This window comes from Lissotriton vulgaris, chromosome 10 (genome assembly GCF_964263255.1).
Source record: "Lissotriton vulgaris chromosome 10, aLisVul1.2, whole genome shotgun sequence".
Classification (NCBI taxonomy): domain Eukaryota; kingdom Metazoa; phylum Chordata; class Amphibia; order Caudata; family Salamandridae; genus Lissotriton; species Lissotriton vulgaris.
Window position 1 is genome coordinate 1,096,996,397 of NC_141698.1, and position 27,947 is coordinate 1,097,024,343.

The following is a 27,947-nucleotide window of genomic DNA, read 5'->3' on the forward strand; positions in this document are numbered from 1 at the left end:
CGCCACTTCCTGTCCTGAGTAGTGAATTATGTGAGTTAGTAGATCTCTGGCTATTTCCTGGATGGAAAGGGGGCATGTCGGATCCTGGGAATGCTTTCATTCATAGGGCCTGATTAGATATCGGCGTACCGGTTACTGTCACAATCGTGACGGATTTCCCGTCCTCTGAAATCTAAATCCCATAGGATATAATGGGATTTATATTTCAGCGGACGGGATGTCCGTTACCATTGTGACAGAGTAACCTGTCCGCCAACATCTAAATCAGGCCCTTAGTTTCCAAGGCAGCCCACATCTTGGGATGCCCATTCCCACCTGCACTCGTGGTAGAGAAATCCACAGCGGTATATGCATTTGTATCTGTAAGGAGTCCTTTGAAGGGAGTTCCTGGCAGATGTACAAAGATGTGTTTTCAGCAGTAACTTCATGTTTACCTGCCAAAAAGACCTTTGTGAATAGGCCCCATACGTTTTTTGTATCCAGATTAATGTTTGAGAAACTGCAAGAGGGGAATGCATGAGAACTGGTTAGACTGAACCAAATTGCAATCATAGGGTATGTGACAAAGTCTGTTTGAAGTAGCACCATAAAAGTAGCTGGGAAAGATAGGTGATCACAGCTCAGTAGTTTGCCCAGCTGTAGTTAAGGCTTCTTGTGTGTGCTGCCTTTTCTCACCCTCTACCTCCATCCGCTATGTCTTAGCCGCTTCTATTATCCAATGAACATTTAAGGATTATTTACCAAAACTATTAGGGAGAGCCTAAAACATTTCTTTCACCTGATTGTTGGCAAGACGGGAACACAAGCTACAAAAGGCATATGTTTGCAGCACGTGTTTGTTGTAGATCACATGCTGTACATTATCCTCCCTTCAAGCGTTGGACTGAAATTACAAATTGTGCACTGCAAGACTACATTTTCAAGGATTACTCTTCATCACTAAGCCTAATCCATAATGTGTCAGTGTGTAGGCTCCACTTAGGATTTTTTTCAACCAACTGCTTCAGACCTAACATTTGGTGCCCTGTCTTTGAAGCAGCTTTGTGAGCCAAATTTGCTTTGTTGTTTTAACTTGGCAACAAAGAGTGGATAATTCTGAAGAATATCAACAGTTTCCGCAGCGCATCAGACTCTGCTTTGGCTACAAAAAATCAAAACCATGCACCGGTAACTGCTGCATCCACAAGAACTCATACTCACCCTACAAGTTAAGAATGATTTATTGGGCATGAGTTGGATGGAAACTAGGCCATTTCAATTTTGTCCTCAATGACACACGAAGTTGGCACAACCCAAATCAGTGCTTGAAAGTTTTTGTCCTTGAGTAGTTCAAGTGTAAATGCTCTGTCTCTAGAGGTCACACGGGAAAGCGCCAGTGGACCCACATCGCGGCCAACTGCCCAACGGATATTATTCCTCCAATCGCGGATCGTTTTATCTTTCGACCGCCACCCCATTCCAATGCCGGTCTACGGACCTGCCATGAAACCGAACACCGATCCTTGAATCGTGGTTCATAATTGAAACGCTTCCCACCTTGAAGCCAGCATCCCGCGCTCCCTCCTTAACTGCAGCACCGTGCCATTCTGGACCTATCCTTGCACGCACGCGCCAGCGTTAATTCACGCACAGCGCCGAGGCCACCACGCCTCCTCTGCCCATAACCGGTTACCTAACATTGCTGTAGAGGCACACATATTGTTAAACCAGGCAATATAATTTTGAATCCTGAAGATGATCCCTTTGTAACTTGAGCACAGGATCGAAACGTCGACTCCTTTTAGTAGACATACAGTTAACTAATGTATACTATTGTTTGTATGTGCTACTCTGGGAATTTCTGACAACTTTGATGCAAAACAGTGCCCAGTCTGCTCACTTTCTTTGCCTGAAGAAACTTTCCTTTTTACTATACTTGTTTTCCCCCATTTCCTCTTACCTTTAGTATGGTACAGGATTGTGCCTTACTGCAACAAAAATGTTTGCTGTTAAATGTATTCTAAGTTCTAAACACTTGATTCATTCTATAATAAATCCCTTGCCCGGCTGGGCAAAGGAAAGGTTTATAGCAGCCTATTGTGGTGTATATAACATTGTTGTGAAACATTGCTTTAAGCTTAGGACCTTTGTGTTTGTAAATTAACTGTCTCTAGAGGTCATCATCATAAGTGGGTTTACTGCACAACCAAGGAGTCGAAAGGTCCGCATGAAGATAGCTTCCGGGTGTTTGGTCACAAGGACTCCTGAAGTTCTTCAAGGGTAACAAACCTTAAGGATATCACAGTGGATTTCTCTTCCCTATTAATGTAGATTTAATCAGTGGGCCCTCTGCTGTAGGATATGTTCTGTATATCTACATAAAAAGTCACAGTCTGTCCTGTAATGCACAGCTGCACAGGACTGTGGTATTACAGACCCAGTCAGCATTAAAATAGAACAGTAATCCAAGTGATATCCTTTTTGTTACTTTACATTTATTGTTATGTACGGATAGGCAGTTTGTAGGTAGCTTTCCCTGAGAGTACACCATTAAAGGACTTGCCAGCAGACCTAATTTAGAAGACCGCTAAACTAATCGTATGATGGTCAGTTTTGCTCTCAGCTGTTCCTATTTAAACAGTCTGTAATCCTATGACCTGGTTAACCTGGTTCTCAAACCACTTCTTTCCACAATAGTATTGACTAGTCTTGGAAAGAGAGTACACTAAATATATTGTAGAGCACTGCTGAGCACCTTTGTACTGTGCGGTTTGATGAATCCTTTACGCTTCTCCTGTGGATTGATATGGGTTGAGTTTAACTAAGGAATTTCAGAAGCGGATATCAATTAGAAGAGCAAGTTCTTCTTTAAAAAATAAATGTCTGCTAAATTCAAAGATCCCACAGATTCCTTAAACCCTTCCATTTAGCCTGGTCTCCATCCTACATGCCCTCTGTGGGAACTGAGACAACCTAGGGTGGAAATGACCTCAACAGTGCTTGTACGCCTTATACAAGGCCTGCTATTCCAGTAATGATGATGGTGTTGTAAAGATTCAAATGGACCCTTCCTAGCCCTGGCAACTAGGAGCGGCTGAAAAATGTCCAGTTCGATTCTGGTGCCTTCGGTAGCAGTTCATCCAAGGAATCTGCAGAAAGAAAAGGTTACATCCTTGATGTCCTAGTTCTGCATTGTAGGAATCTTCATTTAAGTCATAAACTTCGTAACTCTTTTTTCAATACTTTTCTTCCATGGAAACAGCATTATAGAAAGTCTTTGTCATTGATTTCATAAACACATCTGCGGAATGGAAGCCTAAATGAGGCCTCATTTCTTCATGACTGTTCAAAGTAACCCTCCAGATTATCTAAATAGAACTGCATTGCAGCACTCAAATGCTGAGAAACTCAATAGTGCCGCACTACACATGGCAAACTACTGCACCTCAACACCCTCCCATAGAAAATAACGGCGGTAGGGACTTACCACAAAAGTTACGTTTCTACAAAAGTACACTTTTGAATGGCACTTTGTAGTACGTTGTGTACTACCACAGTAGAACTTCAATACTACAAAGGGCTCCCAGTATTATTGAAGCCAGGAAGGACTGTGGGTCATTTATTACTTCAATGGATATTTCTATGATGCAGAACCAAGACTCCAGGTACGTCATCTTTTCTTCTGCATAATGGAATCTTCACTGATGGTCATAAACGTTTGTTATTGTTATTGTTATTTTAATTTTATACCGCGCCTAATCACCTGCAGGCCTCTAAGCGCCCGGAAAGATGGAATAGGACAATAACACAACAAGGTCAGAACAAAAGATCGCATTGGATTAAGCCATGCTCAGGCTTCTCCTGAACAGTAGCGTTTTCAGACTCTTTCGAAATTTTAAGAGGTTTCCTTCCTCACGTAGCCCTCCAGGCAAGTTGTTCCACAGCTGGGGAACCAATACCGAGAAGGCTCTGCCTCCCTTCGTCACTAGCCTGTACCGAGAGCAAGTCAACAACTGCAAGTCCGAGGACCGAAGTGATCTCGTCGGGCAGTACAGTTGTAGGCGCTCCTTGATATAGGCCGGAGCCTTACCATAGATGACCTTATGGGCTGTACACAGACTCTTGAATTCCACTCTCTCTTTAATTGGAAGCCAATGTAGGTTTTGTAGTAGAGGAGTGGCTCTAGACCTCCTAGGGAGTCTAAAAATCAGTCGGGCAGCATCATTCATTAGAACCTGAAGCCTATTAGTAAGGGTTTTCGGTAGGCCAAGATAGAGGGCATTCCCATAGTCGATTCTGGAAATGATAGTGGCAGTTACTATTGAGCGCATCATGGGCTCTGAAAGGATAGGGGATAACTTCCGCAGTTGCCGGATGATATTAGTACAGCTGCCTACCACCGACGCGATCTGAGGCGCCATCGATAGGTCAGCATCCAACCGAATCCCCAAGCTTTTTACAGCCAGGCTTGGTTTTGGGGCCGGGCCCAACTCCATGGGCCAGTAGAGGTCACTCCAAGGTGAGAGGGTGGATGGTATAACCAAGATCTCAGTTTTGTCAGGATTGACTTTTAAAAGGTTATCTGTCATCCATCGTACCGTGAACCTCAGGATGTTCTGGGATTGGAGTTGTGCGGCCGAGGTGTTATTTATACTTAGCAGCAACTGCGTATCGTCCGCATAGTTGAAGACTTTACAGTCCATCGCAGCCAGCGCAGCGATCAGGGGTTACAGGTATAGGTTGAATAGAAGTGGGGACAGGGCCGACCCCTGCGGTACTCCACACTCTAAAACCCCGACCTCAGATGTTTCATCCCCCAGTTGTATCCTTTGGGTCCTGCCTGTAAGGAAGGATTCCAACCACTGCAGCGCCGAGCCCTTAATCCCAAAGCTCTTCAATCTGTCCAAGAGCAGGGTGTGGCTGACAGTATCGAACGCCGCTGATAGATCTAATAAAATCAGGGCGCTCGCTTTCTTACAGTCAGCCCTACCTCTTAGTTCGTCCAGCACCGAGAGCATCACCAACTCGGTGCTGTGGTGTGCTCGAAAACCTGCCTGTCTATCGTGGAGTAGATGGTGAGATTCCAGATAGCAGGACAGGGACTGAAGAACGTGTTGCTCAAGGATTTTTGAGAGAAAGGGCAGCTGGGAGATGGGTCTGTAGTTCTTCAACACAGCGGGATCTGACCCCAGCTTTTTCAATAAGGGTCTTACCCGCGCCTCCTTAAGTTCACTCGGCAGGTATCCCATGTCTAGCGATCTATTAAGGAGAGAGATGATGTATTCCTCCAATAAGGGACGCGCAATGCGAAAGATCTCAGGTGGGCAAGGATCAGCTGGGGAGCCAGATTTAATTTTACACATCAGTTGTTCCAAGATTAGTGTATCCATCTGTGGGAACATTCTAAGAGAACAGTCGCTCGCCTTATTAGATGTTAAGGCAATTGCAGTCCCTGTTGCCGCCATATTCTCTATCTCCTGGACAATGATCTTCACCTTCTCCAGGAAATAGGTCTGGAAGGTATTACAATCAAAAGGGGGCTTAACATTATCAGGCTTTTTACTCAGCTCAGCCAAGATTTTAAAGGTTTCTTTCTGGATATTAGTGGCCTTGCTTAGGCGCGACTCAAGATAGTCCGCTTTAGCTTGAATCATAAGTTTTTTATATTGGTGGAGAAAGGCCTTATAGGTATCCCTATCAGTATCCTGCTTGGATTTCCTCCACAGCCTTTCTAATCTCCTTAGCTTGGTTTTGGTTTCCCTTAAGAGCGGAGTAAACCAGGGAGCTTTCCCAGAGCCCTTGATTTGCAGTGTTTTCACTGGCGCTATCTGATCGATGGCCCGAATCAAACATCTTGTTAGATCAGAGTAGTCTCGGTCCAAATTACAATCTGGCTCTAAAACCTGGGGGGGTTCCAAATGTGCCTCAGTCAGGGCTCTCAGATTGACTTCAATCCATTTCCGGGTTTTCCTGAAGCTATGTGAGTTATGAACAGCCCCATTGCTAAGGGGGACCTCACACGAGACCAAACAGTGATCCGACCAGACACAGGGCGCTGCCTCACTAAATGTTAGAGTGGCATCGGTGGTCCACATAAGGTCAAGAGTGTGCCCTTTTTCATGCGTTGGGGTATCCACAATCTGTGTGAAGTCCAATGCGGACATTAATGTGTCTAACTGGCGCATAGGTGAATCCCAGGTGGGCTTATCCCAATGTAAATTAAAATCCCCTGTAACCAAGATTTTTGTATATCTTGACCTAAGGTCAGATATAATAGGACAGAATAAGTCAAAGAAGGTAGGGGTTGCCTTCGGCGGACGATAAACAGACAAGATCACCCAACACACATTGTTTACTGTGACCTTTACCCCAAGAAGATCGGCTAAGTCAATCGTCTCAGTTAGTATTTTTTCAACCGTCATGGTCTTCCTATACAAAATAGCTACCCCACCCCCCCGTGAGCCCCCTGGGCGGTTATGCCACATTATATCTGTCATATCATGCCATATTTGTATAGAGTCCAGGAATACTCAAGACACTCCTGTATGCAGAAAACAAATTTAATGTACAGCCTCCCTGACGCGTTTCGACCACAGCCTTGGTAACGGGTTGAGAGTGAAGCTGACTACTCATTTTCATGTGCTCGTAATAAACAGTGAAAATTGACTCATGTGAAATTCAGGTACAACACAAAGTTACTGAGAATAGTCGCCATAATAAAACATTTAAAAAGTCATGTAAACACATTAGATTTAATCAAAATAAAACAGTCTAATATCCCGGGCCATAGTACACCTCCTTACTATTAAGGATATCATGAATAGAATGCTCAGCTGGCTAAACATGTTTCAATGTAAGTGTAAATGAGAATAAAGAAGTGTCGTGTTACATATTGTGGCATGTTCAAATTGTACATTTGGTGTCAACATAGTAATAACTAGCCACAGGGTCATAATGTGTCCTCAAACAGTTGCTGATATTGAAAAGTGTCCAATAATAAGTGACACATGTACCGCTTGGTTTATTCTCAGTAAGCGCACTATAGTATGCATGGTATAGTAAAACATCCTGCATAATGATTTAACATATGCAGTAATGTGCCAGTGCGTGCAACGGGTGACCGGCCTCGTTAGATAACATATAGTGCAATTACCACCACGCAATGCGCAAGTGGAGTAAAGTAATTACGCCGTACATGGTAAACATAAATGACAATATGCATGTACATAGCTTGTCGAAAATGCAAAAACTAAGACTCATCTGTATTGCCGTGGCAGTAAAGAACATCCAAGACTGAAGGATAAAACCATAGCACTGAGTGCATCTAACATAATATGCATGCACTGATAAAATCAATTTTAACCAAGTGGGCATGTGCATTTGCATATGTGTCCCACGAAAACAGAATCAATTCAGTAAATTACAGCTCAAATGCAAGTCAGGATGAACACTAGAAAGATTAAATCCTGCCCAAGTGGGCTAACGGGCCTTTCAGTTTCTCTGGAAGTGGTCATAGATAAGAGTGCTGCTAAAAAAGTGCTCTGCTGGCTACTCTCAGTTTCAGTCAGTGTGGATTACTCAGTGAACAAAAAAAACAATACAAAAGTGGGATTAAAATCATCTCAGCATAGTACAGCACTCAAACAGTCCTAATGAAAGAAATAAGATTATCATGTAACACATCATCTCAGTCCAAAATGCACTGACATTTGTTTGCTGGATATCAGAACAAGGGGTGTCACTGTGTGAAAATGAAGAATATACTTACATTCTAGAACACAATTTATGCTCCCTGTTGCTGCCTCTGATTCGATGGCATCAATCACCACAAATCGAAGTTGTTTTTTATTTTGTCTCATTGAATTGTTGTGCCTCCGGGTATTATTTGCCATTGTGTGTGTGTGTATATATATATATGTATATATATATATGTATATATATATATATATATATATATATATATATATATATATATATATATATATATATATATATATATATATTCACTTAAAAAACCATAGGTTTCAGGCCTTATATAGTTAGGAATTAGCATTTAAAAAACCATTGAAATTGCTCCTATATAGTTAGTTGTACTAACTATATTTCGCGCTCCCGCAATCCACTGCTGATGATGTCACATATTACATCATTCATGACATGGTCAGTGACATCACTGATGACATCACTGATGACATCTCAAATTACATCACTGATGACATCTCATTTGACATCACTGATGACATCATCCAGTGACTGTGTGTTTCTGTAAAGTTTAAATATGTTTTACATATTGAAGAATGAGTGGATGTATAAGTGTCTGGATGAAGGATTTAGTAGGTGCGTGACTGACTATATGAGTGAGTGATTAATTGTGTCTTACTAAATGCATGGGTTAGCGACTAAACTGTCTGAATGTGTGCATCAGTATGTCTGTTGTTGTGTAAGCTGCTGCATGTGTTGATCAGTAGCTATATGAGTGGCTATATGGGTTATTGATTGGTTGCCCAAGTATTTGAATAGGAGACTGAGTGTGTGGGTGGCTGGGAGGTGTGTGACTCTGTGCATAGATGTGTGGGCAGTTGATTCAATAGGTGTATGAGTTCAAGAGTGCATGTTGAAACAGCTATATGGGCGGTTGACTGTGTGCATGAGTGTGTTGGTAAGTGAATGGATATCTCAGTGCTACATGTCCAAATAAGTACATATGTAAAACACAGTGCATGTGAGAGTTGGCATATGTAAATGGCTATACATGAAGCCAGTGAATGTGCGAGTGGCTGTATGGATCATTGTGTACTTGTATCAGTGATTGTATAATTGAGTAAGTATGTGTTAGTATATGTTTTAATAAGTAAGGTGTTGTGTGTATGACTGTATAGTTGAGGAAATGGAAGTGTGGTTGATTCTTTGCATGACTAACTAGGTGTGTGAGTAACTCCATGGATGAGTGGCAGTGTGTGAGTGTCTGTATAGGTGTATGAGTGCATATGATAGTGTTGTATTGATGAGTGACTGTATGTATGAGTGATTCTATGGGTGAATGAGTGAATGTGTGTGTAGACCTAGAAATCAGTGAGTGCGTATGTAATAACTGGTATTGGTGTGTCAATGGTTTCAAGAATGGTAGTCTGTATTTAACAGTGGGTGTATCAAAGTTTATATTAGAGTGTGAGGAGGTGCATCGTATTATCACATGAATGATATCATCAATGATGTGATCAGTGATGTCAAATGAGATGTCATCAGTGATGTCATCAGTGATATCATTTGAGATGTCATCAGTGACGTCATCAGTGATGTCACTGACCATGTCATGAATGATGTAATATGTGACATCATCAGCAGTGGATTGCGGGTGCGCGAAATATAGTTAGTACAACTAACTATATAGGGGCAATTTCAATGTTTTTTTAAATGCTAATCCCTAACTTTATAAGGCCTGAAACCTATGGTTTTTTAAGTTAATTTGCAAGGTTTTTTAAATGCTAATTCCTAACTATATAAGGCCTGAAACCTATGGTTTTTTAAGTGAATTTGCAAGGTTTTTTAAATGCTAATTCCTAACTATATAAGGCTTGAAACCTATGGTTTTTTCAGTGAATTTTCAAGGTTTTTAAAATGCTAATTCCTAGCTATATCAGGCGTGAAACCTATATTTTTTTTCAATAAATTTCAAAGGTTTTGTAAATGCTAATTCTATTAGCGGATAACGTTTATATATGTTATTATCCTTCTGGGACCACCTGAGCAGCCATCTTGTTTCTCAGGAGAAGTAAGGCACAAGAGAGCACAAAACAAGAGTGGAAAACACGAAAAGGGGGCAGGGTTGAGACCCCCTGACCCTCTAGCCCTGCTCAGGGGGTCCCAGAAGGACCACCAAGTGCAGAAAAATATATACATATTTTTTAAATCGCGGGGTACGCGCACGGTATGCATACCGTACGCGTACTGTGCGCGTATCCTGTGATTTTTTTGTTTTTTGTTTTTTTTTGCCCTTGGGGGTCCTTTTGGGACCCCCTGAGAAGGGCTACAGGGTTGGGGGGTCTCTACCCTGCCCCCTTTTCGTGTTTTCCACTCTTGTTTTGGGCTCTCTTGTGCCTCAGCTCTCCTGAAAAACAAGATGATGGCCAACACCTCCTGGCTTGGACAGTTTGGAATGTTGACAGTCGACTGCCAGCCAATCAGAAACTCGCTTGCGCACGTAAGGGTACGAGCACGTACACGTACGGTACACCTACCGTACGAGTACGGTGCGCATACGGTGAGCGCATATAGATATATAATTTGCTCAAATTCAATTTTCTCAACAACTACTGTAGGGATTTTCACCAAATATAGAAAAGGCACTACTGCATACCTGTCCCTACCATTTTGCCAAGTTTGGTGTAATTCCGTTCAGCCGTTCGGGCTGTAGCCGTGTCTGAAGGTCCCATAGAAAATGCCATTTGAAAAATTTCAAATTCAATTTTCTTAAGAACTACTGGAGGGATTTTCACCAAACATACAAAAGGCACTGCTGCATACCAGTCCCTACCATTTTGCCAAATCTGGTGTAATTCCGTTCAGCCGTTCGAGCTGTAGCCTTGTCAGAATGTCCCTATGGAAATTAACATGGGGAAAACATGTTTTGAGACCCCCCTTTTTTCTCGGCCCCCGCTTGACGAACCCCCCCAAAACTTTCAGGGGTGGAGCGGAGCGCAGTGAGGCAAATTTAAGAAAAATTACAGGCAGATCGATCAATCGGCGCCAAAGTTATTCCCAATAGAATGTTCGGAATTTCCTATGGTAACTAGGTCCTAACTATATATACCTACTGGCGATATATATACATATATATATATATATATATATATATATATATATATATATATATATATATATATATATATATATATATATATATATATATATATATATATATATATATATATATATATATATATATATATATATATATATATATATATATTATATATGCATTGAGGTGAGAAACAACTAAAAGGACCATTATTTAAAAGATTCCTAGAGGTTCCTGTCCTGCTTTGGCCTCTGTTTGGGTATCAGGTTCTAGACAGTAGTGCCTTGTGAATGTATAGACAGATTTCAGTGTTGCGGTTCTACAAATGTCTGCAATAGTTACATTTCTTATCCATGCTATTGTAGCCGCTTTCCTCCTTGTGGAATGAACTCCTGGTAATGACTTGTTCGAAAGCTGGTAACCTATTATCTCTTGCTTTCATCCAGATAAAATCAATCGTAGAACCCTCTTAATATCTAACAAACGGAGAGCCCTCTCGGCTCGTATAAATGAGTTAAGGCAGAAAGTTGACAGAGTAATAGTCTGATTGATGTTGAAATAAATCAGGGCTGGGTAAGAATGAAGGATGAAGTCTTAAAACAACCCTTTTTGAATGAAAAATAGTAAATGGTTCTGTTGCTAATAAAGCTTGTAACTCACAGCCTCTTCTAGCTGATGGGACATCTTTTAAAAAGGCAGTTTTCCATGAGAGTTGCTACAGTGTTGCTCTATCAATAGGCTTGGAAGGAGAGCTTATGAATTTCGAAAGTATCAGGTTCAGCTCCCATGGAGGAGATGGCTTTTTCACTGAGGAAAAAACACATCCAGGAAATATTAATGGCTGCAATCTTGAAAAATTAAACTGCCTGTGACAGTTTTGTATTTGCCATTATAGTAGCCGTGTTGACATTTATAGATGAGATTTACAACTTTGATTATACTAAATAAAGCAACTACGGTAGCACTGCTTCTTGGTATTAAATAGGAACATGGCCCTTACTGTGGCACCATATGCAGAATTTCTCTCATTTAGTGCATAGCATAATTTTGTTGATAGACATTTTTCTTCTTTAAGTTTTCTTGAGGAAGCTTTAGATGACCGTACTGCTTGACTTCAGGAGCTAGATAGCCAAATTCAAGGACTACAGACTTTGGTGATGGACGTGGCCTTCAAGCCTTGTCAGCAGATCTGGTTTGGAAAGGGAGTCAGTCTCCTGTGGAACAGGAGTAACAGATTTAGAGGGTCTGGTTACCATCACTGCCTCAGGCAGTCTGGAGCTATCAGCGAAGCTCCTACAATGCAGAACATCTGCATATATCACAAAGTTACCAAAAGTCAGTATCCTGTCCTTTCATTACTTCATCTAACAAAAAAAGCGCTGTTAGCTGTACGGCAATCTGAATTTTATATTGAGAAATGATGCCCCTTGCATTGTAGCTGTCATTCGAATAACTAATTTTAGTGTGATTGTACATGCCTATAAATTTAAAAAGCCTTGTATTTAGAGAAGAGAACACCTTTCAAAGCTAATCTGTTTTATTTTTCATTACAGCAGCAGCAACATCATCAGCAGCAGCAACATCATCAGCAGCAGCAACAACATCAGCAGCAACAACATCAGCAGCAACAACAGCAGCAGCAGCAACAACAACAGCATCAGCAGCATCACCAGCAGCAACCACAGCAACAACAATCAGGCCCAAGGCTACCCCCAAGGCAACCTACAACAGCATCGCCAGCGGAATCGGAGGATGAGAATCGCCAGAAACCTCGTCCCCGAACAAAGATTTCTGTGGAAGCCCTTGGAATACTCCAGAGTTTCATACAAGATGTTGGTCTGTACCCAGATGAAGAATCAATCCATACTCTCTCTGCTCAACTTGACTTACCCAAATACACAATTATCAAGTTCTTTCAGAACCAGCGATACTATGTTAAGCACCATGGGAAATTGAAAGACAATTCAGGCTTGGAGGTGGACGTTGCAGAGTACAAAGAGGAGGAGTTGCTGATGGACCTGGAATTAAGTACCCAAGACAAATGTACTAATTCACTTTTTTCAGTAAAACTCGAAGATGAATTAACAAGAGAAGGCAACAAAGAGATTACTGCTAATTTGGAAGGGTAATTCAAAAGTATTATTACAAATTTATTTTAAATCCTCCACTGGTGTTACTTACAAATAAGCGTCCATCCTATGCACTGTCAGTAATCTTTTATACTTGGTTCGGCCAATGAATCTTGAAAAACTTGCACACTAAAATGTGTGATAAGAAGTGAAAACACAGACTTGCACTAAATGTTCCAACCTATTTATGAACTCCTGTCCTGCGCTGGACGAAGCATTTGGGATGGATTGATGTTACTGTGTGCTCACTGGAAAAGCCATGGCATACACAAAAAGCATGCTTTTGTTCCAGTGAATTTAATTCTACAACCACAAAGAAGCATTACAACTAATGTGATTTTCCTTTTTTATTTGTATTATTACCTTAACACTCCACACCTGATTGTTGGAAGCTCACGAAATTATAAAGTAAAGTCTGTTACTTTTGCTCTGTCATACGTTACAGAACAATTATAGACTGTGGAATTAAGTTCTAACAGATGACATGCCAACAAATGCCTTGTATGATATGGCACTGCCGTAATTTCGGTTTGTTTTTAGCTTTCTTTTGGAAAACAAAGTCACTGTAAACTTTATTTCACTTTCATTGTTAGATAGTGGGTTTTTAGAAAATGAAATGGAATTGTTCACCACAATTTAGTTCATATATTTATTTATTTTGACCTCCTACATCATCATGTTGTAATTATTTTGGAGGTGATTTTTTGTTTCAAGTAATATTTTGCTTCTCATTGTTCTAAACGTTTTTTTATATTTATAAATGTATTTTGATGGGCAGTAAAAACAAAGTGTCTTAAAAGTTTTAAATAGAGAAAATGTGCTTTACAGAGTTGCCTATAAAAAGTGCTCTATGTTATCAAAGCAATTCATACTGTCAGCTTCACTCCTATTGTTGTATGCAATTTTTACTATCATGCAAATAAGCTTAGGTAAATAAAACAAATAGATCACCTTAGAAACTTATGCAATTAATGTGAAAATAATTGATGTTTGCAATGTGTCTTCCTTTGGTTTACAATCAATTTGAAAGCTAACATCTGTATAAATTTTCTGTACAAAGGTGCGTTTTCTTTTTTATGAGTTTCTTGCTATGAAAACACCAGTTATTTTTTACGGCTGGTTGTTTCTATAAGTGTATCACAATTTTCTTTACACAGAAGATGTTCTGACTAGGAGTGGGTATTGACTGTAATTACACAATTAAATTGTTTGTATGGTATGATTAGGCAAAGTGTTGTCTTTTTATCCATTTTATCCATCTTTTAAATGTATTTGAAAAATGTGTTTCAATATTTCAGATGCAAATATTTCTATATAATTGCACTATACCTAACAGTACATGTTACTCTATACTTTAACTTCGCTAAGTAACCTATAAGAAATGTGTGGTTAAATCTATTGACATTTGTGTAGAGAAAGGAAGAGTGAAAGACAAATACAAGACATGATTGTTCCTCCAGTATTGAAACTTTCGTAGATTCCCAAAGCATGTATCATTCCCCATCGTCGTAATGGGAGTCTCGATAACCAAAATAACATAGCAGTAGCAAGAAAAGAGAAAGAAAAAGGCCTAGGCCCCATTCCCTTTTGTAGCATATCCACCTCTTTTTGCAAAAGAGACCAAAGTAAAGCAATCAGATCAGCCTCACCCCATAGAACCCTCCTGAGAGAACCTCAGAGCCTCAGATTTTCTACCATACGTTGTGCTAAGGGAGTCTCCTTAGCGCTCTGCTCACTTCAACTCTATTTGGCTATTTTTCAACAGTTTTTTTCTTCAGATTTGTTCAGGTTTTCCTTGAATGCCTGACAAGGAGAAGAAAGCTCTTTTTAAAGCTTGTTCCACCTGTGGGAAGAAGAGATTATATGTGGAGGACAGACATAAAGACTGCATTTATTGCCTGTGTCCTGATCACAAGGCAGCGGGCTGCAAGTTGTGCCGCACCTTCTCCTCAAAGACTCTCCGGGACCGTGAGGGTCGTCTTCTCACTTGACTCCAAAAGCTGAAGTCAAGGAAGGAAACTCTGTCAAGTGACAGTGAAGATTCATCATCTGCAACTTCATCCAGAAGGTCAGTGAAAAGGGGTAGGGCTTCCCCTTCACCATCCACAGACCGTCCTTCAAAGGCCTCAAAAAAGACCCCCGTGAGTATGAGAGCCAAAGTCCGAGCAAATCTCCTCACCGTGGTGCAAAGGAGAGGGAAGGACTATATTCAGCTTCAGCAGTGGTGGAGTCTGCTAAAGCTTTCTAAAAGCCCTCTTCTCTAACATCTGAGAAGTCTGATAAAAGTTCCAGATCGTCAATGACGATGCAGAGGACTCCATCGAGGAAGACAATTAACACACAGGTAAAAAAAAGTTCCACCGTTGATGGGCTCGTCAACGGTTCCTTCAAGTCTCCTCATCTTGACATCAATGTCGACGACGATGACAGCGACGTCGACGAGAGTGTCCACGAGGGTGTCGACTACCATAGCGGTGACGACGCTGTCGTCGATGAGAGAAACTACGACGATGACGACGGCGAGAATGTCTATGGTCTTGTCGACGGCAGTGTCGACGACACCCATATCTTCGTTGACGATTCAACTGTCGACAGTGCTCCCGTCGACGACCTCGTAGACGATGGTTCCTGTTACATCTCCAATGCTTACAGTACCATCGATGACATCCTCGTCAACGGAGAAGATTACTATTTCTTTAAAAAGGATTACGCCTGATATGACATCTCCAAGTGTAGTGTAGTTCCTATATTCCCAATAGGCTCTGCGCATTGGAATAACATAAACGATAGTTTAGACGTGGGACTGAGGACGACTAGGTCTCTATTGAATATGTTAGACTTAATTATGAATGTCAGCTAGCTCAGAGGTCACTAGAAACTTTCTTGAGTGAACAGGAAGGAGTTAACTTTCCTGAATAGACAAGAAGGGATTAGCTTCTGACAACCGCATAAACATGACAACTTTGCTCCCTCCAGAATAAGGAGTATATCTCCAGAGTCGTGTGAAAACAATAGATAGCTATTTCACTCAGTCAATCGTGCATGCTTAGTTTCACCAGAGTGCAAAGAAATAGAGAGACGACCGTTTTCAATAAAAGTGGTTATTTATTGAGCAGTCTTCTTTCTCATGCAAGAGAAATGAATTGCCACAATTGCAATACTTATCATAAAGTAAAGTGTGTACAGTAAAAGGAGTATTATGAAATAATACTGTAAAAGCATTTATATGGTTTCTGAGCCATATGATACTTAAAACGGATAAAATATATACAATACATACAATGATAAAAGTTGACTAAAAGTACTCAACTGGTGCTGTTAAAATACGCCTACCCCGGTGTACCTAACCTAAGCCTAGTACGTGGGAAGAAGTAAGTGAGCTGCAGTTTAAGTTAAGTTAGTTTTGCCAAGAATCTGAATCAAGAATTCTCTAAGGATCTAATCAGCTCCGTACCTTGGTTTTAGAATGAAGGAGGTCTTGTATCTCTTTCTCAGGACTCGATCTCCCAGCAACCCGCAAGGGTGACTGGAAACACTGGAGCTGGATTTCTCGGCAGGAGAAAAGACAGCGTCTCTCAGTGCGACAAATGGGACGGTCGGCTTCCTTCGACACGCGCATCAGCTGGGCTTTGGGTAAGTAGATAGCCGCTCTGCTCCAAACCACTGTGTGTTGCTTAAGGCAAATGCTGGTATATTTATACCTGGAAGGTGCCGTGTTTGACCTAAGGTTGGACATAAGATGTCACTAAGAACTGTCACTAAGAACTGGCAGTTCTTTCAGGACTCTCAGGAGTTCTAGGACAAATCAAAACAGAAGCAGGGGGAATTCCTGGGCTGCTGGCGGCTTGGTTTGTTTAAAGAACGCGTTGTACTTTCTAGGAGTCTAGGGAAGTAGCCTTGCCGTATTTGGACTGCATTGGCTATGGCTAAATATGGACATGATTCTTAGGCCTTTATAAGGATATGATTTGTTATAACCACATAAGGTCATGAATGGGAATATTTAATTAGGTTCCTAGATACATTCACAACACAAGGAGGGTTACCCCCTTTGCCTCCCGCACTGTTGCTTGAAGAAGAAAAAGACTCGGAGGGTGATGATCAGGATTCTTTTGGCTATACCCATAGCCCATCACAGCTTTTGGTAAAGTGCCAGGATACGGATTCTGAGGGTGAATACCTTCATGAACACTATACCAGCAATCCTTTCATCGTCACGAAGAAGCAGGCCAAGAGATGACTTCAGTTCCTTCTTCCCTCTTGCCAGATCTTCAATGTATGTTACAGGATTACCGGAAGAGATTCTCACAGATTACTCCTCTTCCTCCTGCTTTTTCTGCAAGGCATGATGTCTCTATTCCACCAGTTTCTTCAGTGGTTTCTCTGGAAGCTCCTTCCCGGATGGTATCACAACCGCAAGTGTCCAGCCCAGGTATAATTCCAGTGGTTCAGGAAGTACAGGACGATTCATCGGATGAGGATCAAGTTGTTGGCAACAGACCTGACCAGTGTGTGGAGTGGGATGATTACGTAATTCCTGACCCGGCTTCTCCTTCTCCGGATACAGTGGATTCTCCTCCATTGGATAATGGGGGATTTCACAAACTGATGAAAAGCGCCTCCAACAGATTTAAGCTTCCTATGCCTTCTATTCAAACAGAATGCTTCCTCTATGATTTTAAGGAGCCCTATAGGAAGATGGTTTGTTCCATCCCCATCGTCAGCCACGTCTGGGACAAGGGATTGAAAGCAATGAAAAGCCCTGTCAACCTAGTCTTGCCACGCCTGGAAAAGAAGTACAAGGCCCGGATTATAGTCCAGCAGCCTTGATAGGTCAGCCGAAGCCGGATTCGGTAATATCGCTCGCGGCTCAAAGAAAGTCGCGATATCCTTCTGCACCCTTGACAACTCCGCCTGATAAAGAAGAAGGTTGAGAAAGTTTCTGCCGTACCTATCTTTGGAACACAAGAAGATAACGGTGCAGGCCCTGATAGGCTCCCGCCTAGACTATGCCAACATCCTTTACTTGGGTCTTCCTGAATATCTGCTGACCCGTCTGCAGATAGTCCAAAATTCGGCAGCCAGGGCAATCTTTGGCCTTACCAGAAGAGCCAGGGCGAGCAATCTCCTTGCCACTCTGCACTGGCTGCCGATTCGCAAGCGCATCTCATTTAAGACCTTAACTACAGCTTTTAAGGCGCTTCACAATCTCGGCGCTGGCTATTTGCAGAGAAGGGTCAATTTCTATCTTCCCTCTAGACCCTTGAGGTCTGCTGCCCAGGCCTATGCCATTGTGCCGGTAGTGAAACGTGTTCGCTGTGGAGGTCGCTCCTTTAGCTACCTTGCCCCCCGTCTTTGGAACACTCTGCCCCTGATGCTGCGAACGTGCCCTAATTTGTCTGCCATAGAAAAGGACTTAAAACTTATCTCTTTGTTCTGTAAGTTGTTCCTTGGACTTCTAGTACCGTTTGGCTGTCCTGTTGGTTGCTGGTATTTTGTGAAGTGGATCCATAGTGCCGGGACGCTCTTGGAGCAGCTGAGCGCTCTACAAAACACCCAGTAACATAACATAACATAACATAACAAGGCAGACGCCTTGACAATGCAGGAAAAAGGTTTTCTTCTATGGCGAGCTTGGTGATTAGGGCAGCTAATGCGTTGGCGATCCTGGGCAGATATGATCGCCAAATGTGGTGCGACCTCTCACCATATTTAGAACAATTGCCTCAGGAATCCAAGGCTGTAGCAAAAAGGCTTTTTCAGGAAGGGGAGGCTACATCTGAGGAGGTGATTGACTACGCTATGAATATTGCCACTGCAGCGTTCCGCTCGCTGGCAGGCGCAGCGGTTCTTCGATGCCAAGGCTGGCTCAGGGCAACAGGGTTCAGACCGGAGGTCCAAAACAAGATCTTGGACCTCCCATTTGATGGTGAGGCATTATTTGGCAAACGTATCTATGATGCCCTCCAGGCCATAAAAAAGGACACAGAGACGGCAAGATCCCTGGGAATCCTACAGTATAGAAAAATTCCTTTCCGTGGAGCCAAAGGAAGAAGTATCAATTCCTACAGGGGGTTCTTATCAACAACAACAATACTCTTCTTATGGTTCAACACCCCAATCTTATCGCCAGTCTTATCACCAAAGGCAAGGCCAGACCTCTTCTTTCTCGAGGAATACCTCTAGCGGAAAACAGAATCGCCAGGGACGTGACACCACCAAGAAGCAATAGCGGCGTTCTGGCTCTGCCTGCTGTACCCACCTACCAAGCCCCCTGCCCTCATTCCTTCGAAACATCTGTGTCTTCCCAGGCTCGAAGTTCATCAGATGGTCCTCAAAGGAGCTGTAGAGCCGGTTCCCCATTCTCAAAAGGGAGAAGGATTCTATTCCAGGGTTTTTCTGGTCAAGAAGATGCTGGAGAAATGGCGGCCCATTTTAGATCTCAGGGAGCTAAACACCTTTCTCATAAGTCAATCCTTTCGGATGGTGTCTCTTCAGGATATTTTACGTCTCCTCAACTCGGGGGACTTCATGGCCACTCTTGATCTCGAAGATGCGTATTTTCACATACCCATTCATCCATTCCACAGGAGGTTTCTACGATTTACAGTAGTCAAGAGCCACTTTCAACTAAAAGTTCTTCCTTTTGGACTTCGGTCTGCTCCGAGAATCTTTACCAAGGTACTGGCAATGGTGGCAGCTTTCCTACGTAGGCGTCATTTTCAGGGCTTCCCATACCTGGACGATTAGTTGCTGAAGGCCTCAACCAAGCGTGCAGCGGAGGAAACAGTAGAGGCATGTACGACACTGTTCACCAATCTGGGCCTGACTCTCAAAAGGGAGAAGTCATCTCTCTGCCCGTCCACAAAAGCACGATTCCTAGGAGGCATCCTGGATACATCTCTCGGCAAGGCTTCTCCATCCTGCGAAAGACAGGAGAAGCTGATATCTATGGCTCATCTGTTATAAAAAAGAAGGTGTCTTTCAGTACGCTGTTACAAATCCCTTCTAGGAGTGATTTCCTTGTGCATTCCTCTAATACCCCACTGCAGGTTAAGGATGCGGTTGCTTCAGGAGCAGCCCGACATGCAATGGCAGCAGGTTCAGGGTTCTTTCGACGACAAGGTGATGATCACGGCGGCAATGAAAAAAGCAGCCTTGTGGTGGACAAAGGAAGAAAATGTTTCCCAAGGTCCATCCTTTGTAATAAATCCTGCTCCTCACGTAGTCACTAGAGATGAGTCGCTGGAAGGCTGGGGTGTGGTGTTTCAGGACTTGCAAAAAAGCGGGCGTTGGTTGCCTCAGCACCGCCTTCTTCATATCAGCCTCCTGGAACTCAGTGCGATTCGTCTAGCGCTACAAGCATTTCTCCCGAGGTTGCAGGGATCAGCAGTTCTTGTCCGCACGGACAATACCACAGCAATGCATTACATAAACAAGAAAGGGGGGGTACCAGATCTATTCCATTGTCACAAGAGGCCCAGAGAATTTGGGAATGGGCGCTCCTTCATGGGATATCACTGCAGGCGGAACACCTTCCAGGAGTCCAAAACGAAAAGGCAGACATGCTCAGCAGGCTGTCGTCAGTCAGCCACGAGTGGGAACTGAACCAGTCTTTCTTGGAGGAAATTTTCCGGGTGTTGGGCAAACCATCAATAGATCTCTTTGTCACCCCGGAGAACAAGAAATGCTAGTTTTATGCAAGCAAGTTTCACCATCGCGGATCTTTAGGGAATGCGCTTCCGATAGCCTGGTCAGGCTCATTTGTTTACGCCTTTCCTTCCATTCCGCTAATACTGAAAATCTCAGGAAGATAAAAACAGAGCCATGCAGGATGACTCTTAATAGCTCCAGCTTGGCTGAGGCAGTTTTGGTTCACAGAGCTTCACCTCCTCTCTCTGGACCTTCCATGTCCCCTACGAATGATCCCGGATCTTCTCACAAATTCCCAGGGCCAAGTCAGGCACCCAGATCTTAGCTCCTTACTTCTATCAGTATGGCTCCTGAGCAGCAGAGAGTTTCTAGGTTTAGGTCTCTCTGAAGAGGTAAAGGACATTCTCTCTCAGGTAAGATCTCCTTCAACTACCAAGATGTACCATTGGAAATGGAAAGATTTTGTATCTGGTGTCAACAGGAAGACACTGATCCTTTTTCGTCTCAACCTCACCAGGTTCTTCCTTACTTCCTGTCTTTGGCTAAGGCAGGGTTGGCTCACTCATCCATAAAAGTTCATTTGGTCGCATTATCTCACTGTAGACACACTGCATCTGGACCTTCCCTTTGGTCAGCCAGAATTATCAAGCAATTTCTTAAAGGCCTGTTTAGGGTCTTTCCTCCAGTGAGGCCTCCGCCTCCCACGTGGCATTTGAATTTGGTGCTCTCCCAGCTCATGAAACATCCCTTTGAACCGATTCATCGAGCAGATATGAAATTCCTCTCGTGGAAGTTGGCTCTCCTTCTGGCTCTCACTTAGGCAAGAATTGGTGGGCTTCAAACCCTAACGATTCAGGAACCTTTCCTCCAATTCAAAAGGAATACCCTAATTCTAAGGACTAATCCGAAATTCATACTTAAAGTGCCTTCGGACTTTCATTTAAATGAGCCGGTGATTCTTAAAGCTTTCTTTCCTCAACATTCTACGCTGCCGGATCAGGCACTTCATTCTCTGGATGTGCAGAGATGCTTGAAATTCTATATGGACCGTACTAAATACTTTAGGAAAACTTCTCAATCATTCATTGCATTTAGTTCTCCCCGCATTGGCATACCCCTCTCCAAACAAGGTATTGCTCGTGGGTATCTATCGCTATACGGTCCTGTCATTCAGCAGCGGGCAAGCTTCTAGAGGGCAGAGCCAGAGCGCACACTACAAGATCCATGGCTTCATCGACGGCACTCTTTGCAGGAGTCCAGATTAAGGATATCTGCAGGCTGCAACTTGGAGCAGTGTGCACACCTTCACAAGACATTTCTGCCTGGAAACCTCAACGCAGGAGGGCACAGCTGTGGGCCAGGCAGTCCAGAGGAACCTCTTTCATTGAGAGGTGAACTTTCCTTTTCTTCCCTCCTTCCTTTCTTTATTGTTATTGGCACATTTTGCTATATGTTCTTAATGTTATGGCATTTTGGTTAATGTTTTAGTTGCATGTAAAAAAAAAATAAGAAGAAGAAGAGATGTTAGAGAATGGAGAATGGAGAAAAGGTAATAACAATAAGAAGGCAAAATGTGCCTCGGACTACTAGCTACTCTGATAAAAGCTTTGGGAATCTCTGAAAGTTCTAATACTGGAGGAAGAAAACAAGTTACTTACCTGTAACTTTGTTTCTCCAGTATTGGTAACTTTCATAGATTCCCAAGCACCCACCTTCCTCCCCGGGGAAAGCTCAGCTCTCAACATGTTTTGGTTGTACTGTTACACAACGGCTACGACATTTTGAGGTTCTCTCAGGAGGGTTCTATGGGTGAGGCTGATCTGATTGGTTGTGGCTTTATTTTAGTCTTTTTTGCAAAAAGAGGTGGATATGCTACAAAAGGGAATGGGATCTAGGCCTTTTTCTATCTCTTTTGTTGCTACTGCTATGTTGTTTTGGTTATCGAGACTCTAATTCCGACGACGAGGAATGATACAAGCTTGGGAATCTATGAAAGTTACGAAGACTGGAGAACCAAAGTTACAGGTAAGTAACTTGTTTTCACACTGTGCATGTGTAAGGCAGCTTTGATAGAACTTGAGAGGAACTACTGGCTAAAAATTGAAGTTATTTCGTTCGTAGATCACTTAAAGATCCACTGGACGCTTTTAAGGTTTCCTCTTTCTGCAGTTTATAAAAAATGATCATTTGAAGAATAAAACGGTATGCACTCATTTACATAAGAGAAATATCATATGAAATGAAACTGCTGTACCATACTTTCTTTGGTTTAAGATGATTTAATGCCAACATAATCATTATAGTGCATTGTAACTTTGCCTTGCAAATTAGTCAATTTTTAGTTCTCGCCTTCTGACAGCTTTACCTGTGGGTCGGCCAGACTTAGGCATAGATGCATCAAGCTAATAACTGCTCGCAAAGGGGCAGATTCTCAGAATCTGCCCCTTTGCGACCGGTATTTTTGCATTTGGGATGCATCATCCCAAATGCAAAAATCACAATTTAAGAAATCGCAAATTTGCGATTACTTAAATTGCTATTGCATTTAAGGAACCTCAAATTGAGATTCCTTAAATGCAATGCATTAAAGTTAAAAAATTTGCCATTTCGCTAATAGAGGGAGCAAATTACCATGAAGTTGAACTTCATGGTAATTTGCAAAAAATTTGAAAAATGCACTAAAGTGCAAACATGCCCTTAGGGCATGTGTAAGTGCAAGATGTACCCATATGCAGATTTCAGGGGTGCAATAGGGTGTCCTTTTGACACCCTGGCACCCTTGAAATTGCAATCGCAATTTGCTATTCTCTAATTGAGAATCGCAAATTGAGATTGTCTTCCCATTCATTCCTATGGGCCTCTAGACCCATCGAAATGAATGGAGAGGTATTCCTTAATTGCGAGTTGCAATTTGCGAGTAGCAATTAAGGAATTTTAAGAAATCGCTATTTTTTTAGCCATTTCTTCCTGCATAGCCTTTTGCTATTCCTTATTAGCGAATCCTTATTTTTCGCTAATAAGGAGTCGCAAAATGGATGCTTATGCAAAATGGATGATATGATGATAGTGTTTCCTATATACATACAGTGGGCTTTGCATGAGCTCCATGCTTGTGTTTTGATGGCTTTGCTGTCTGTCTCATTTGACTCCTCTTTAGACAGGGCTTGACTCCCTGTTAACGATTTGCCACTCACAGGAGCATTTGTTGTCAGGGATCTGTAATAAGGATACCGACGACGACTCTGTGCCTCCTTTAGAAGTTGAGTACTCGTCCCTAATTGTAAATGAGCGTTATGCAAATATCTCTTGGTGAAACAAAGACTAAGAGCGATAAAGGGAGAAACAGTGGAGTGACCCTGCGGACTGCAGAGAACAACCCAGTTCTCTCTGTATTTGTCCACCACCAATGTCAAGGCACAGTAGATGTTAGACACTGAGATATCAGGCGCACCCCAACATATATAAAATATTCTGCTTCTTGTTGTACTCACCACTATAGGTTGCAGGAGATTGCTATGGTAGGCTCAGGCGAGATGGAGAGGCGAGGGCTCCCATTACTGGTAAGTAGGATTGGTTGTGAAAGGTTACTGGAGTGTTGTTTTAGAAAGACAATTAGGTGGACACGAATGGGAACCAAAATATTAAAGGTGCAATAGGAATGGAAGCCAACTGGAAACGTTCAGCAATGAAGAAATGCAACAAAATTCGCAATTCCCTGCAAAGAGCTTTAGGTAGCACACATCCCACTCTAACCTGAAAGTACTACACTCATTTTGAATTAGGGAAGGTATACATTCTACAGGTTATCCACAGCTACCATGAAGGAATGGGGAGGACTCTAACCCTCTGCTAACACCTTTCAATGTCTTTTGTAATGCATTATGGGTTTCCATGTTCTTTTTGGATATTGTCTGTATCTTGGTGGTTCTCTGGTGATGAAGCGTTTGTTATAATCCTGTCAACTTTGGTCTTACAGTGTTCTGATTATTTGACTTCAATTCGATTGTATCCTTCCACATCTGGTGTTTCTTGCATTGAGGGAACTCGTTTTTTACTTTAATTTAAGCATTGCATTAGGGTGCATGTTTTTTTAATTGCTGTTTCTTCCATCACTTCCTCCCCTCGCTTCATTCTCTCTGTCGCTTTCCCTGCTTAATCCTCAACTCACAAGTGAACTGTAAAACAAAATCCTTACCTCCCTTTGCCTCTACCTACCCCATAATCCTAAAAAATCCTTACCTTCCCTCATTTCTACTTACCTCTGAGCCTTACAAAAGCAAAAAACCCTTTCCTTCCTTTACCTCTACCCACCTCTAACCATAACGAACTTGCCTCCATTTACCTCTACCTACACTTTACGTGAAAAGCCTTACCGCTCTTTACCTCTACCCACCCCTAAACACTAAAAAACCTTTACTTCTACCTAACCCTGAGCCCTAAATAAATCCTCCCTCCCTTTACCTCTACCCATCCGTGAAACGTAAAAATACCCTTACCTCCCTTGTCATCTACCCGCCTTGAACGCTAAAATATAGTCCTTACTTCCCTTTATCTCTACATACTCTTAAACCCTAAAAACCCTTACATCCCTTTACCTCTAACCACTGTGGAACCCCAAAAAACCACGTACCTCCTTTTACCTCTACCCACCACTGAACCCTAGAAGAAGTTCCCTACCTTCTTCAGCATTGTTGAAACAGATGCTTTGTAATGGTGACTTACAGCAGCAGTTTTATGTAGTGTTTGAATTTTGAAAACGTTTCTTCTTGCTCCATTGGCAGCATTTTGCTGTTACATACTATTCATTGCACAACAAAAGTCTCCAGCACATGTAATGTCTCGGCTCCAGTGCCTTCATCCTCCTTTGCAACCTCACCTACCACTTGGAGGACCTTACAGATCCCAACAGAACTAACCTCTTTGAAGACCTATCTAAACCCGGACTCACCCAGTAAGTGGAAGGATCCACACGTGCTGCCAGACACCTACTGGACTCAATCTTCACCAGCTTCAACAAAATCACAGTTGGCAAATCCACACCTATCACCTGCTCCAACCATACCCTCATCAGTTTCAGCATACCCGTCCCACACCACCTCAGGAAAACCTTCACCAAATGTTCACAACAGGACTGGAACAAGACCTCAGAAGTATTCTGGTATTCCTAACTCTTACATCGCTGGCCTCAACACAATTAGAACCGCCTGGAATCCTTCTCCAACTACAACACTTGGATCACCATCTGCGCAGACACCAAAGCCACAACAACCAGACCATGAGCAAGCTGGTGCATGGAAGAACTCGGGCTCACCAATCGCAGAGCAACTTGAACACAGATGGCGACAAAGTCAGAGCAACACCGACAAGACAAGAGCAGCTACACGTCCACCTTCAGCCGGTAACTATCACAAATCCGAGCCACCAAACACTCCATGCTCAGCAACTTCATCGAAAGCAACACCAACAGCGCCAAGGAAATATTTGCACTAGTGAAAGACATCACATCTCAGGCAGCAAGCTCCATTAGCGTAGCCCCGCCATAGGACCTCTGCACCGAGCTGTCCCTATTTTTCAGCTAGAATATCACAAGCATCTACAAAAACATTGAGCCCCAGCTGGACTCTCCCACCCTTGCAGCTCTCCTATCAGCACCCAGAGGACCACCTGGTCCATCATTACCACTCAAGAAACCTCAACAATCATGCAGTCCATACACTCAGGAGCCCCCTAAGACCTCTGCCCTCACCTCTTCTTCATAAAAGGTGTGGACCCTATCAGCACAGTAATGTAATATAATGTAATGGTGTCTTGTAAAGCGCATGTATCACCCCACCATGGGGTATCTCAGCGCTGTAGACCGCTGGGGAACCCATCCTGGCTTTCCCTGTGAGATGGTCCCTGCTGGGTATCTCCAAGGTAAAACCAGGCATCCCCGGCGTATGTGGGGGGCTGTTGTGGAGATAAGGCAAGCTAATGTCCAGAGTTGCCGAGTGTGATCCCTGGTTAGAGTAGGCACCGAGGCGAGAATTATCGAGCCCGCTGACCCTGGTCCACAACCCTGCCGCGTCGGGAATTGAACCCTGGTCTTGGGCTGTCCTCTGCTTCCGGGTCTGCTGCCTCTAACCAGTGAGCCACACCACTCAACTGTCTCCGCCCTAATCCTGAATGAATCAATTATCATAGTCACTGACGCAGATGCCTAGAGACTCGCCACAATACTCCCTCTCCTCAAGAAAGTCATGCCAAATACCAGCCTATCCACTGCTTACCTACTTGGCAAAAGTAATGGAAAAGATGATAAATGCCTAACCACCCTCATCCTTGACAACCACCTCCTCGACACCGCTCAATGTGGATTCAGGCCCAACCAGAGCACAGAGACCGCCCTCATCGTTAAAGGATCATGCACAGAGGTCACAGCTGAGCCCTCATCCTACTAGATCTTTCTGCAGCCTTCAACACTGTCTCCCACTCCATCATTATCCAACAACTGCACGAAGCCGGAATCCAAGGTCCTGCATTTCGCTGGACTTGCTGCTTCCTGACAGACTGCACCCGGTCAGCCAGCTTAGCAATCTTCACCTCGAACGGCCATCAACCTCATCTGCAGAGTTCCACAAGGGTACTCACTCTGCCCCACTGTGTGAAATACTTACGTGACCCCTCTCACCAGCATCATCGTCGCCACCAACAATATGTCCTATGCTGGCGACACCCAGCTCACACTCTTCCTCTCCCACAAGACGCCAAACACCCGTCCAATTTTTCTGCCTGCATGACCAAAGTAGCCAGATGGAAGAAAACTAACTACCTAAAGCTCAACACAGACAAGACAGAAGTAGTAATCTTCAGCAAAGACACCTCGCTCTAGTGGCCTGCCAAACTTGAACCGATTCCCCTCTCGGCAACCCACACAAAGAACCTCAGAATAGTAATCGACAACTGACTTACCTTGACCGGCTAAGTGAATGAAGTCTCCATCTTCTACACACTCAAGATGCGCAAGAAAACCTTCAAATGGCTCCACACCAACAGCCGCAGAACCGTCAGCCAAGCCCTCATCACCAGCAACCTGGACTACGGCAACACATTATGCTGTAATCAATGCTGAACTGACAAGAAGTCTCCAGGCCATACAAAACAACCCCGGCTCACCCTACATTCGACCTTTCACCCTACATTCAAAACACCCTACAACTCAAAGAGCTCCCCTGGCTCCCAAACCCCAAATGAGCACTCTTCAAGTTCCTTATGCACACATTTAGCCGTACACAGCACTGGCCCCATGTACCTCAACAACCACATGAACATCTACAAACCTACCAGACACCTCCACTAAGTCGGACTCCTATTTGCATACCCCCCCCCCCACACATACACAGAACCAG

General features: G+C 43.1%; 1 protein-coding gene across 8 annotated transcripts in view; it reads left to right on the forward strand.

The window, feature by feature from the left end:
- The window catches only part of SATB1 (SATB homeobox 1), a 347,355-nt gene extending 333,230 nt beyond the window's left edge, over window positions 1-14,125 (forward strand). For 5 of the 8 annotated variants that reach the window (XM_086942177.1, XM_086942174.1, XM_086942176.1 and 2 more), the window contains one exon: window positions 12,331-14,125. In XM_086942177.1, coding sequence (XP_086798303.1) covers window positions 12,331-12,906 — 576 coding nt within the window. In that variant the 3' untranslated portion in view covers window positions 12,907-14,125. The remainder of the gene's footprint in view (window positions 1-12,330) is intronic. The other 3 variants (XM_086942178.1, XM_086942175.1, XM_086942180.1) reach the window with 1 other exon arrangement.
- The last annotated feature ends 13,822 nt before the right edge of the window (window positions 14,126-27,947 follow it).